The following is a 14540-nucleotide window of genomic DNA, read 5'->3' on the forward strand; positions in this document are numbered from 1 at the left end:
ACGCTGTCCTACAAATATGTCTCAGTCCTGGCCTGGAGAGATCACCTTTAGGGGTAGGGACGGCATTCAGTCCCTATTGTCCATTCAGCCTTCCATGCCTCTGCTGAAAACAAGGATGCCAGATGTGATGCTGGCCCTTTTGGTGTGCATGGCTATTCACCAAGAACTAGGTTGTACCAGGCAATGAAAAGTGGCATTGTCTTTTGCTCATTACCGAACTGAGCTGGATTTGTACCTCTGGTCAAGAGGTTCAAAGCTCCATAGTCCATTGTTTATCTCCTGTGCTCTCCAGGCCCCTCTGCATTAGTTCTCGGCATTGCTCTGATATGACTGGCAAAACAACAAGAATGGAGGGCTGTGAATTCTGCTCATTTGTGGAGAGAGGGGGCCTGGCATTGCTGAACAGTATCCTCCATCCCTGGGCTGACTGAGGTGTGATATTGACTCTCTGCCAAGGGGGAATCTCATCTTGTTCGCCTCAGCCAAAGGACAATGGCTGAGAGCAGGGGAGGGTTATAAGGTGTAAGAGAAGATTAAAGAATCCATAGTGTCTTTGGGGGATGCAGAGTTTTCTGTCCTCTACCTGCTTTCCTGGGAACAGGGATAGAAAAGAGTCTAAACGGGAAGCTGTGAAGAGGATGGCAGTTTTTCTCCTCAAAATATGATTATAATTCCAGCTAGAAAGGTTATGATCTTCACCGCTTGATTATCAAAAATGCCAGTTGCTACCAGGATTGCTTGTGAAAAAGAGGTTGCTTGTACAGATGACTAGATAGACACGTAACTGGCCCTTTGTGTTCATGCAAGTCCATGGTCTATGCAATTCCAGTGATTACGCGTCCTTAATAAGTGAGCAGTTAGGTGCCTGATTTTGGGAACAGGCCCTAAGTGTTCATTTCTTTTTGTAGAACTAGCTCTGTTTTTGTGGAACGGGAAAAGTGCTGCTTCAAAATGGATCACCAAAGCCCCAGACCCTGGGTCAGTTTCTAGGACTCTGCTTGTTGTAAGCAGCTCATCTCCAGACTTGCACCCATTATTTCTGGAGGGTTCTAACAGTGCGCAACACGCTTGACAGTTTGGCTTCAAACATGATATGCTTGTTTCCAGGACAACAGGACTTATTAAGTTTTGCTCTCCATACCAGGCGTGCCGGGATCTAAGAGTGTGTACCATACCCTGAGCAAGCCACCTTGGAAATGCTACCCTGTTTAATGCATGTGGGTCAGATACCTCATGGTCCCTTCAGAGCTGTTGTCTCTCCAGAGCTGCTTGTCCAGACGCATGTATATGGAGAGATGTTTTATTCGGCTCATAAACGTTTCATGGGAAAAGGCCCTTGGCTATTTATTTTTAATTGATTGAATGGTTTTAGCCCTTATTAAAAAAATGACCCCACTTTCAGCATATTTTTAATTAAAGGTAAATCATTTTGTAGAGACTTTGTGGATGATACTAGAGCTCTCTCCCTGTCTAACAATATACCATAGAATCTGAACACCTGAGCTAAGTTGTAGTGAGGTGGAGGTGACATTGGTGAATTCAGTCTGAAAGAAGTTTTTCTCTGTTTTTATGCAAATCTGGAGCACCTGGCCCCTTACTGTCTTTGTTGGGCAGTGACTGGAGAATTCTGTTTTCCTTGATTATATTATTTCATATTTATATTTGGTTACATTATTTCAGTTGCAGCAGAAAACGAAAAGCTTTAAAGTAGGCCTGCCAAGTAGCATATGTTTTAGTTTATAATTGCAGAACTCCCACTCTGACTGGTGGGTGGGCATGGATTAGAAATGGGCCTGAAATCTGGCTCCAAACACTCTGTCAGAGCTTGGATACTATAGTGATTAGTGCTGTATACATACCTAAAATTCACACTACTGTAAATACCTCTGAGCTTAGCATCTTGGCCCCTCTTTAATGTATATACCTAATATACTAACTGGAACCTATGTGTACCTAGTATACAGTATATACATTATATATTGTGTATGTGTATGAGTATCAGAGGGGTAGCCCTGTTAGTCTGGATCTGTAAAAGCAGCAAAGAATCCTGTGGCACCTTATGCATGCATGCATCTGACGAAGTGGGTATTCACCCACGAAAGCTCATGCTCCAAAACGTCTGTTAGTCTATAAGGTGCCACAGGATTCTCTGCTATGTGTATGCGATATGTGTATGTGTTTATAATATATTATTTACATATATAGTATAGATCATGTATATAATAGGTCTATACTATATTTACAAATAATACATTATAAATACATCTGATTTCTGAACACTTTTCAAACGTTCTTTACAGTCTCCCCCTATATCTCAGATACACACACTGCTGAAAGCTCATGCTGAATGGACATAGTTCTAACCCTGACACTGAGTTTATCTTTGTTCTGTTTGGGTTACAGGGTTGGGACCAGGGAAGTACATAATAAATTGGAGAAGAACAGGTGCGTAGAGCCAGATTTTTGTTTATTGTAACACCCTTTCTTTTGCTTGTAGTCTATAAATACTCGTTTTTCTAGAAAGACTTGAATGAAATTTGTAGTGATTTTAATTAATATTACCCGGCTTCCTTTTAGCTGACTCTTGTCTCTGTTGCTTCCTAATATGTTTTGCTTACTACCTAATTGCATTACAATAACCTTGCAAAGCCCTGATCCAGCAAAGCACAATCAGCACATGCATATTATTATCGTTGCTTATCATTGTATTAAAAAAGTACCTAGAGCCTCACCTGAGATCAGGGCCCCGCTGTACTGCAACTAAATAGTAAGAAACTATCCCTGTCCCAAAGATCTTACAATCTAAATAGGTAAGTGGTGAGAGGGAAAACAGAGGCACAAAGAGTTGACAGGACCTAAGACCACACAACACTTTATTGGCATAATTGGGAATAGCATCCCGCTCCAGTCCTGTAACCTATCCACTGGAACACGCTGGCTCAGTTTTAAGAGTGCAAGTAATCCCACTGACTGCAATTCACCGGTTTAAATGCTTTGCTGGATCGGGCCCCAAATTAAGTCCTAATCCTCAGTCAAATCACCCTTTTGGTTTGTGGTCCCTCAAACTGACGTGCAACTCCTGTTGTTTCTTCAGACGTGCACATTTGAAAGAATGCTTTGAGACGTTAAAACGCAACATCCCCAATGTAGATGACAAGAAGACCTCAAACCTCAGCGTTCTAAGGAGTGCCTTGCGATACATCCAGGTATGGCCTGCTGATTGGAGAACGCTTTACTTGATGGAGCAAAAATCCAGTATTATTTTTTTTAAAGTTTATTGTTTCAATCTTTGGTTGAATTCTTTTCGTTTCAGTGCTTACAAAGGTAAAAGGAATAGGGAACATCTCCTTCATTTATAGTTGTCATTCGTAATTTGCAAAATTTTCAGCTTCTTTGGATCTGCTAGGACTACCTTGTGTAATCCAAACGCCTGTTGGCAGAAACTCCTAGTTAACCAAAGGTCATTCGTGCCCCTGAGAGCAATCCAGTTTGGATCATATTGCACTCTGGCGCAGTGGGCCACCCGGAGGATTGTGCAGCACTTAAACCTGATTTTAGAGGGCTTAAAAAGGGACGTAAGTGGTATATAACCCAGGCGCTGGTTCTCTGCACCTCTCTTGCATTTTTCTCCCGGGGTACCTAAAACACTAGTAGTTTTTGTGACGGTTTTGAATTTCTCTAAAATTTGTGGGGAAAACAGGGCTGTACTGAATATATGATATGCTCCTATGGCAGGAATCTTGAGCTACGGGCCTGGAAGCTATGAGTGGTTGTGATGCAGGAGTTGTCAGTGAGAGATTAAGGATAAAAGTCAGCCCTTGTGTAAGGAGGCCTGACTCTTGTTGAAATCGGTGCACAAGTTTTTTGTGATTATCTATAGCTAAGTGTGGCACTGTCAGTGGTGAAGGCCAGAACCCTTGTTCATATGCATTGCTCTGTAGATACCAAACACCTTTTCCTTCTTTAACGTTTGTCAGAATGGTTAAAAAGAAATTCCCAACACGGTGCTCTGTGATTTGGAACGTTACCGTAAGCGTGAGTTAAAACTAGCTTTGTTATTTAAGATGGGTGTTCCCTAAATATCTGTACATGTGGTATATTATTGCTGACTTTCAGAGTTGCTGAGCACCCACAGCTCCCAGTGACTTTACTTGGAGATCGAGGTGCCCGGCAATTACTTGCCTACTCTCAGGATGAGACCATTACTCATCCTTTGGCTTTCTTATCAGCTTTACTCAATTTTTTGTTTGTTTGTTTGTGTTTTGCCAGGAGGGCTGCCTTCAGTGGGGGAGGTGTGGGGATGTGGAAGCCAGACAAATGTCAATGGGAACCAGCACCTAAAAGCTGTGTAAACAAAAGGAGTAGAGCTGTGTTCCCGAGAAAGGTCATTTCTGGAGATGCATCTGTTTTGCAGCTAATGGGCATCGGGAAAGTCGTGAGCTTTTCGTCTTATTTCCAAAGCAGGTTGCTGTCAGTAAGGAGCTGAGCTTCCGTTTGTGCTAACGGAGATAGAGTGAGCTGATCGCCTACTCTCACATCTGGGAGTCGAGTCCGAAGTCACGAACAGAGACGTCTCTGGCGTTGTTAGCTGACACTCTGTGAATATTGATACAAGTGCAGATCTATCCCCATGCAGACTCTGTTCACAAGCAGAATTCTTATGCTGTGCCTCTGGAATGCAGCTTACAATTCTCCTGAGGATGTCATTGGGAATGATTGGTTCTCTCTGTCTCTGTAGTCTAGATCCACCGTAAAATGCTTTGAGGGTTAGGAACAGTGCAGACTGCAGCACCACACTGGAAACAAATGTGCAATCAGATCTGTAAATTGCTAAGAATTAAGCTCTTGCACTAGTTACAGCAGAATGTTTTCCTGATGATGGAGCTGTTTGTAAGAGGAGGATAAATGTTTCCATTCAGTTAATGAAATATGTGGTCATGTCCTTAAGTGCCTAGGAAGCATAATCTGCATTTAGGACAGTCCAAAACATGGCCGTTGACTCAGAAGAGCAGCGCGCTTCCCGTGAGTTTCCACCATGTGGTATCTGCTTCAGTTTTATCTCTGAAGTGCCTCCCCTTTGCTCATCCATTCCTGACTTAGGAGGCCGGTCATTATTTGTGCAGACCTGAGTGGCAAATGAAACTAACATGATGCTGGGTTTACAGCTGCCCAGTTGCCTTTGAAAAATGTCTTGGGAGCTGTGTACTGTTTTGAGGGGGCTTGGGGGAAAAACACCTGCCTGTGCAGTCATCTGTATACCACCCACCGATTGGAACTGGAAGGCATGTCAAGGTAGTCTATCATTGCAGCATACCTAGCCATTCAGTCAAGTGACAAATGCAGAAATCCAGGCCATTTTGATGATTTGTTTTGATGCCGGCTATTACAAAAATGGCTCTGAACTAATGCAGATCTTTGTATAATTATCCCTATTTATCCTTCCGTTAAGTTCACAACGACCACATTGTGGTGTCAGAGCTTTCAGGTGCCTGCTGTTCATTTCTTCCTCTTGTAAAAGCGACTTCTTGTCTTGGAAGTTATAAGCAAAGAAAAAAGAGAAGGCAAACGGGTAAGAAAACAACGCAGCAGCTTCCTCTTCCCCTTCTGATCCAAGAGTGATCTCATCAGCTTTCGTCTAGTGAAGTCCTTGGTATGTTTCAGCCAGACTTGGAGAATTGTGCAGCGTGGGGAATGAAAACATAACTGCGCAGCTGACCAAGCCAGGTGTGAAGAGTTGTTAAATGGGAGGGGGCAGCAATATTTGAAGCCTCTCCAGTTTCAGTCTTGTCTCTGGAATATATCCAGTGTTTCAGCCAGCCCACAGTACCTGTGTTAACCTCATAATGGCATTTTGCAACGCACTTGGTAAACCTTCTGTAGGAGATAGCCTCAATTGCAATGTGCATGAATCCAAATGCAGTGGGTAAGCTCAGGGTAGCTTCTGTCCCCATAATCCCAAGGTTCACAATAAGAGAAAGCACTAAGGAACAAAGCGGGGGTGATTTCCTCTCAAAAGTGCAATGCACTGGTGTCAGAGATTGGCATGAAGATCTTCACAAACCCATCTGAACAATGGGCTTTGACTAGTCCAGAGAATGAGGGCTGTGGACTTTTCCCATCAAAACAGTTAGGCCGCTGATGTCAGTGGAGGATTGTCCGGATCCTGTCCTACCTGTGCTCTGCTCACACGTGGCCTACAGGTAACTGAACTGTTTCAGTTTCACTGTGCAAGGTTAGGAAGGTTATGGGGTGTGGATGTCTACCCGCCTGCCCACTGTGGAGCTTTGCATTGTGGGGACTACATTGGCGGTAACGCAGGCCAGGGGACAGGGCTGGGGGCAGGTGCATCTAGATAGTGGGTCCACAGTGCTTGTAGATGCTTTTGTGGATTGTTGTAGCATTGTGACGGGGAGGCGAACTCCCACAGGATCTGTGCACTTTGCGTTTGTGCAAAAGGACAGCATTTCGGCCTGTCTGAGGAATAAGGACCAGAAGGCGAAGCATGATTGCCATTGCCATTTCATCAATGCAGTCCTGTTGCCAACAGGACTGGTTAGGCTGCTCTTATTGTCTGGTGAATCATTTCTGGAAAATATTTTGACGTTTTGTGGTAAGAAGTGGAAGATGGGCAATTCTGTACTTTCCTTTTGAAAAACACCTCTACAGTCAGATTCATAGGTCACTACCAATTTAAATCTTGCCATGCTGGTCATAAGAAAATGTGTTACAGTGGATGGATTCAGCAGGGCTAGTTGGAAGCTGACAGTATGTCTATCCTTATATAAAAGATTTAATATAGTCACATTTTGGGCACTGAGGGAAATAATATGGTCCCCCCCCCACACACCTAAAAAAAAATCAGTTCAGTCTCTGGTAGTCCTTACATCTCTTTCTTCCTGCCATTTCAATCCCCAAGACGAGACCAGTAGAGCAGAAAGATACCCCAACAATCCTGCCTCTGAAACATCACAGTAGTTAGTAATGCATTTCTCCCCATTCCTGGGTAGGGCTGTGCCTGCTAGCCCTACCCAGGGCGATGAGGAAGTGAAGCTAATTAATTGGTGTTTGCACTAAGCAGACAGTGTGTGGAGTTGATTCATTGTAAGTGTAGGGGACCCAATTTGAAGTTGTCATAAGTGTGTGTGATTCTGTTGGCAATAGTGGAGCAACACCTGCTTATGCATTGATGAATTTGCTGCAGAAGGGGAATCATTACAGGTCTCCCCACTTTGATCATTACCTCTGAACACCAGTGCAGTGGCCTGTTCTTCCCAGTATAGGCAACACTGGGTTGTTTACAAATAGCCACATCTGAGTCTTGTGCTAGGCTAGGAGGGTGAGACAGGAATAGTACTGCTAATTTGTATTATATGATTCCCCACACACTAGGACCTCATGCTATGATCCTGGCAGATCTCACAAGCTAAACCAGGTCAGGCCAGAACAGTACTTGGAGGGAAAACCTCAAGATCACTTTGGTGCTCTGAGAAGTGATATTGGTGATTCAGCAGGTGGCACCTTTTTCATGCTGAGTCAATAGTGAATCCAAATTCCAGCATGGTCTCAGGGGACTGCTGGCCAGGCCTTTAGAGTGAGAATGAACCGAGCCCCCAGCAACTTGTAGGCATTAAAGATCCGAAGGCCTTTTTCATAAAAGAGTGCAGAGAAGTGCGATCAGGGTGACTTCCCCTCCCAAAAACCCCATGACTGTCCTGTTGTAAAATTCCTCCTACCACCTGCTGATTGAATTTCAGCTCTGTTATTCTTGCTGCATACATGGGGTGCCTACCATTGTGTGAGGGAGGTAGATGCACAACTTCTTCAGTTTCAGCCAGCTACAGATTTGACTTCCTCTCCTAAATGGCTCTGGAGTGTTTCTGTGGCCTGTTAAGTAGCTCAGAGATGGGCCACAATGCTTGATTCTCTCTGTAAATCTTTTTGGGATCCTTCAAGATAATATCACGCCCCCGTCCCACCAGGGGCATGTTGCAATGCTAGTGGGATGCTCATTATTTCTGATCCAGTGCTGCCTCTGGTGCACTGTCCTGGTCAATCATGACACGTCCCTTTTAACGTGGCCTGAGTAGGCCACATCATCATATCCTCCTGCTTGACGGAACACCCCCCGTTCCGCTATTCTTCTATAAATGCACACATCAGTTTTACACCCACCTCCCTTTTGTCTCTCCCCACCATCCCTGGGGGCGTGGCAGAGCAGATGGATTAGATCAAATCTCGGGTTGAGTCTTGGCTGTCAGGGGTTCCTGTGAATGACCTAGTGGTGGGGGGGCTGCAAAGAGTGGCACCCAGCTCTCCCCAGGCCCAGGAGCCCGCGCAGACACACAGAGCGAGGGAGCCGTAGGGGCAGCATTTCGGAGTCAGAGCTGTTGGATCGGGGCGTGTAAACGCCTGCCAGTCTGCAGGGCGGCCAATGCCGGCCGGGGGAGGGGAGGTGGAGCCAGGCTGTGTGCAGTGCACACACCCCGGGGGGCAGCGCCCTCGTGACGGCGGTGAAGGTCGCGGTGACCGCACCACCCGCCCTCTTCCTTCCCCTCCCCCAGCAGCCACGTGTGCAGCGAGCACATGGCGAGCGCCCGCGGACGTCACCGGCCCGGGGGGTGCGCGGAGCTGCCGAGCCGCGCGGGATGCTCGGGGCTGCCCTGCTGCGCGGGGGGCCGCGGCCGCCTCTCTGGAGGTGGGGGTTGTAATGCAGGGAAGGGGCCCCCCGGAGAGCGGGGCGCGTCCTTGGGGTCGGGCATTGGGAGGGGGGACGCAGCTCTGCAAGGTCTCAGACTGAATAATAATCAGCATTAATGAAGGGGTAATGAAGCGATCGTTCAAACGCAGTGTAGCTTTCGCTTTTCATAAGGAACGAAACGGGTCAGTTTCACTTTGAAGTCAGGTTCCTGCCCGCAGCAGGGCAGGGTGAGGGTTTCAGAGGCGCCAGGGTTACTGACAAATGAAATACCGATAGCATTTGAATCTGAAAAGGCCTGGAATCTAAATGTGGGACCACCTTCAATCCCACAGCATCCCCGAAACACCCCATTCGGTAGTGCTAGGGTGACCAGATAGAAAGTATGAACAATCCGGGGTGCAGGGTAATAGGCACCAAATATCAGGACTGGCCCTATAAAATCAGGACATCTGGTCACCCTAGGTAGTGCTTTCAATGTCAAATGTACAATCAGGAATATATGTTCCCTGCAAACCCCTTTGGCCACCCTCTTGGCTTTTTGCCAGGTATCTATGCATAATTATTGTTTGCAACCATTTTTTTAAAAAAGTTTAACACCCCCTCAAAAAAATACAGCATGGGATCCACAGTATTATGAAGGGTGAAGTGGCAGCGTGTTACATGTAGGCTGTGCCTTTACTGCAAAAAAAGAGGTTTGTCTTTACATCAGGATAACTATCTTGCTGTAAAAATGGCAGTGGAGTTTTTACCTCAATTAGCTACATCAAGGTAGAAATTAGACTCCAGTGTGTGGTTGAGCCCAGCTATAAAAACTACCTGTGCCTTGTCTCAGCTAGGATTTTACATTGAGTTAGCTATCTCAAGCCAAAAATACACCCTCCTTTTTTGCAGTGAAGACATAGCTTGAGTGAATGTACCTACACATCTGGTACAAACAGTGAATTTACCTAATGCTGAGTCTCTGTCAGAAATTCCCTTCCTCTTTTCCTCTACTCCCTTTCCCCTACCAGCTCTCCTCTGCTCCTTCCTGTTTGCCAGAAGCTGGGAATGAGTGACAGGGGACGGATCACTGGATGATTACCTGTTGTGTTCATTCCCTTTGGGGCTGAAGCACCTGGCACTGGCTACTGGCGGAAGATAGGATACTGGGCTAGATGGACCTTTGGCCTGACCCAGTAGGGCCATTCTTATGGTCCTAAGTACCACAAGAAGCACTCAGAATCGCAGCACTTCTTTAACAGATTTGACACTTACCTGTCACTCTCCACTGTGGCACAGAATTTGTGCAAGGGAGAGTTAAAAAGTCTTGAGATAGCAAAATAGTTCAACAGGAGTGAAGGACTTCTCATGCTCCCCCCCCCATAAAGAAAACTTACGATAAAATTAATCCCCTTCAGAACAAGTAAGTCTTGCCAACTCTGAAGCTGCAGTTAGCTGATGCTGTGTGCCCTCAAGGAGTGTCGTGATAATTTTGGAGCATCTTTTCTGGCAAAAGACTGTTCCCCCCTTTCGTTCCAGCTGGAACTTCTTGGAAACGAGCCTGTTTGTTTCCTTGGTTGGATTTAAATATTTGTGTCTGCGTCACATCAGATAAATCAGACAGTGAAATTCCGAACGCCCCATGTAGCTGTCATTTTAATTTATCCTCCAAGTTGGGTTTGTGATCTGCAACAACAAATGAGGATTTCTACAATTAAACAAATTATTGCGCAAAGGCAATTAGCCTGAATGCAGTTGTAAGTTAATACTCTTTTAAAATAAACCTCCAGGCAATGTAGTAATTGTGCTGCAAAGCCCCTTCCTCCAGTGCTTTCAGTGGGAGGGACTGTGGCCTGTTGGTTAGAGCAACTGACCGGGCCTTAGGAGTCTTGTGTTATCACCCAGGCTCTGTCACGCATTTGTTGTGCAAGCCTCTTAACCTCTCTGTACCACAATTCACTCTGATGTAAAATATGGGTAACAATTCTTAACTCATACAGGTGTCGTGAGATTCAGTATATGTAAAATGCCTTGAGGTGCTGTGAGAAAAGGAGCTTTGGAGGAAGTATGAGTATTATTTATTTAGTATATTCTTTTGGTCAAAACGGTGGGCCAGATCCTCAGCCTGACTGCAGTGAAGCCCACTCAGAGCTCAGGGGAGTAAGCTCCCTTCTTTCAAAAAATGGGGGAACCTCAGAGATGTGAAATTGAGCCTGTCTCTAGCTATGCTGAACAGGGCCCTGCCTTACCGGCCAATAAGCAAATACATTGAAAGTGGAGGATAGAGAGGAGGCAAAGCATAGCCAAGAGTCTAACTCAGATAAGAGTTTTGTTTCTGAGCATCTTTTGAGTTTGAAGGATTTCCCTCCTGCCCCTACCCCTCCAGGAAACCTGTAAGCATCTTAGCTGGGATATATATGAGGCCTTTAAGCAAGGCTGTGTTTCTCTTCTATTTGTGTTCTCAAACCATGCTCATCACCATCATCTCTGAACACTTTCCAGGTGCAGAGGTTATTTTCTACTGTGTGTTAATTTAAAACAAGATCCAAGTGATTAGCTCACCGGGTAACATGAGGGCCTCAGGACAGTCAGAATCAGACTGATCAGTGGCTACAGACTGAGTCAAAGCCTCACAGGTTTCAGAGCCTGCTGCAAGCCCTGTTTATTTGCCAAAGCTTTCCCACTTCACCCAAAGTCCAATGCCAACTAGATAACAACCTGCTTACAAAACATAAGACCAAGCTGAGCTTCCCAGAGCCTACAGAGGCAGAATCCCATTGTGAAGGCTGTAATGGACAAAGACATGCAGATCTAAATTACCGTGTACAGGGCTTAGCTACTATGCTGGTGGGTGCTATAAAAGGCCTAAAATAGACAAAAATTAAGGCTCAGGCAAACCACGGGAATGTTTACGGTTAGGGGGTGTCGGCTTAGTTTATTATTCACAAAAGATGTCTGCCAGCCCTGCTTCCTGTTCCTGGTTTTGTATAGAGTAGCCATCAAACAGATGGAAAATAATGAAATATACCAAACTGTGATCTATCAGCTATATTTTGGCGTGAAAAGGAGCAAAGGGGAGAAGGGTAAGAGTTATTTGTGCGTTGGGACAGATGGAAAGTCAGGAGTTAAATTCTGTCCTGAGTTACACCCAGTGAAGTCAGTGGGCTTGTATGGGGACTAAGCTGGCACAGAATTTGCCTCCTAGGCATCCATATGATCATCAGTTGGATTTTTGTTGCAGAAGTCGACTTTTTTTCAATGTGATTTTGGTTGTAGCCATAGATGTTTGGGGAGTTGTATGAATGATTTACTAAGAAAGCACTTGTCACAGTAAGGGCCTGATTCAATAGAACTGCTCCAAACCAGCTGACTAGAGAGGTATTTTTTCCCCTTTCCAAAATAAAATTAATATAACCTTTGTTTTGTTTTTATTAAATGTCCTCTCAATCCTATTCCCCAGGGCCAAGAGAGCACATCTTAAAATCCACACACCTTCCGCTGGGAATAACTGGCTCTGAGAAGCCAAGCATTACATGGATATAGCCCCTGAAATACACTCTCACCCTAGCATTAGTTCCTCCAAATCCTGGTTGAGATACATTGTCAGAGTTTTGTAGGAAGAGCTTGCACTTCAGCTGCCCAGTGATGTTCTGTACCGAGTCTAAAATAGCAGTGAACACACGACAGCTTAGCTTTGTAGCGTGGGTTAGCAGCCTGAGTTCATTTTACTGAACCAACTGAAATATTGTCTCAGCCCTAAAATGAGAGAGAACCAATGTGGTTTCCATAGAGGTCAGTCTACAATCCATGCTATATGTACCTTGTGGAATGCAGTGGAAAAGCAACTAGAGTAACACAAGGAAGTTGCTATGTTTGTAGACTTTGCAGCTGTTTTTCAATCAGCACAGTGGTTACTGCTATATCAGTATGGGGTGCCTGAGGATGATGGCAATGACATCAAGTGGATGAACAGTTTTGTCTATCTGGGTAGGTAACTGACAGCAGGAGGTTCAATAACCAAAGAAGACAATGACTGCAATGGCGGCGTCCTGTCCAGCGTGTAGAAGAAGGTTGAGTAGTTCTACAGAAGGTTTACAGAGCTGAGGTCAAAGGAAGTAGAGTACAAGGCCACCCACAAATGAGGTGGGAAGATGCAGTTTTGGAGGATTTAAGCCTGTATCCTCTCATACTGACTGTTGACGAAGGGAGACAACTTGCAAGGGATCATTTGAGATGGAAATCCATTCTACATGATATTGTGGCCATATTATAGCCATATGAATCTGCTGCTGCTCCAGACTTCCCTATAGGTTTTAACTCTGGCTAGCCGAGTTTCTTTGTCTTCACTGCTATTTTAAGCCAAGTTAAGACTGTGGTTTTTTGCAGTGTAGACAAGTGCACACATGTTTGAACGAGGTAATGAACTGCAGTTTCCATGGCTATCAATCTAACTCCTTTCACAGGAGCTGAATTCACACAAAAAATGGAAGTATAATTGAATTGAGCTAGTTGGAATCTATTTAGATTCCTGAATGAATCTGCGTGTTGTTCATTCCTAGGGAAGAGTGTCTGACTTCCTCATCCAATTACAAGTACAAGCTTCTTCATTTAGAAAAACCCCAAACAAACTTCAAATCACAGAACATTGACCTCAGCTCACCTTATGACTAGGTCATGACTGTCCAAAGCAATATTACTGTCGCTCATCATATGCAAGCACTTCGAAGTTAAAGCAAGGAAGAAAGCTCATAATTTATATTCATTATCAAAATGAAGGATCAGTTGCTTGATCCATCAGATGATTGACGATAGAAATAATCCTTCAGTAAAGGCTAGGTCTTGTTCAGATTCTGGTCCAGTGTATAAGCCCCTGGACTGTGACTCAGGAGGTGTTGGTTCTGTTCCCAGCACTACCACTGACCTTTGTGTGATGTTAGGCAAGTGGCTTCATCGCTTTGTGTTTTGGTTTCCCCTTTGTCTTTTCTATTTAGATTCTAAGTTCTTCAGGAGAGGGCCTGTCTATTACTATTCATTTGTACAGTGGTGCCCTCATCTTGCGGGGGCCTCTCAATGCTACTGCAGTACAAATAATATATAAAGATAGGATTCCCAACTTGCTACAAGGGGTAGAAGATTGCTCATGGATCAGTTTGCCCATGTTAATTGGTGATGATCAGAATGCTGCTTCTTATCAAGTACTTTTAGTTTTTTACTTTTGTCCTGAGATTTCAGTTAATTTCAGCCTATCCTCTCTCATAAATTTAAAGTGGAAAAAATTACTTGCATCACTTTAGGTGAACAAATTATTACTGCAAGTTACCCATCCACAGGGCTGGCTTTAGGCCGATTCCCTCGATTCCCGTGAATCGGGCCCCACACCTCAGAGGGCCCCGCAGTGTCCTGAAGACAACTGCTGCCAAGGAAGGACCCTCCACCGAAGTGCCGCCGGAAACGGCGGTGAGCTGCCGCCGAATTGCCACTGCTATCTTCGGCGGCAGTTCAATTGCTGCTGCTGTCTTCGGCGGCATTTTGGCGGCAGCTCTTTCAAATCGGGCCGTGCCCGGCCCGAAGCCGGCCCTGCCATCCACATTAGTAAGCAGCAGCGAAACTGACTACCTGAGGGCAAATCAGTACAAATATAATCCAAATGATGTCAAATTAGCGCAGCTAAGAAATGTTAGTCCTCAGTCTTTTGGCTGATCCTGTAGAGGAGAGGGCTGGGGATACACCATTGTCATGAGATGACGTGAAGGATCTTTTTGCTTAGTGGCAAATGAATTTGCCGAAAGCCCCATAGCTTAGTTCTGAGTTTTCCAGTTGATATCACTACACCACTTGTTTGTTTTAAGTTGCAGTTAGTACC

General features: G+C 45.0%; 1 protein-coding gene across 1 annotated transcript in view; it reads left to right on the forward strand.

Moving 5' to 3' along the window:
* Positions 1-14540, forward strand: part of MNT (MAX network transcriptional repressor) — a 70572-nt gene that overhangs the window by 24324 nt on the left and 31708 nt on the right. Inside the window, exons 3-4 of the mRNA XM_032779441.2 lie at positions 2404-2445; positions 3095-3206. Coding sequence (XP_032635332.1) covers positions 2404-2445; positions 3095-3206 — 154 coding nt within the window. The remainder of the gene's footprint in view (positions 1-2403; positions 2446-3094; positions 3207-14540) is intronic.

Source organism: Chelonoidis abingdonii, chromosome 20, assembly GCF_003597395.2.
Source record: "Chelonoidis abingdonii isolate Lonesome George chromosome 20, CheloAbing_2.0, whole genome shotgun sequence".
NCBI classification, from domain to species: domain Eukaryota; kingdom Metazoa; phylum Chordata; order Testudines; family Testudinidae; genus Chelonoidis; species Chelonoidis abingdonii.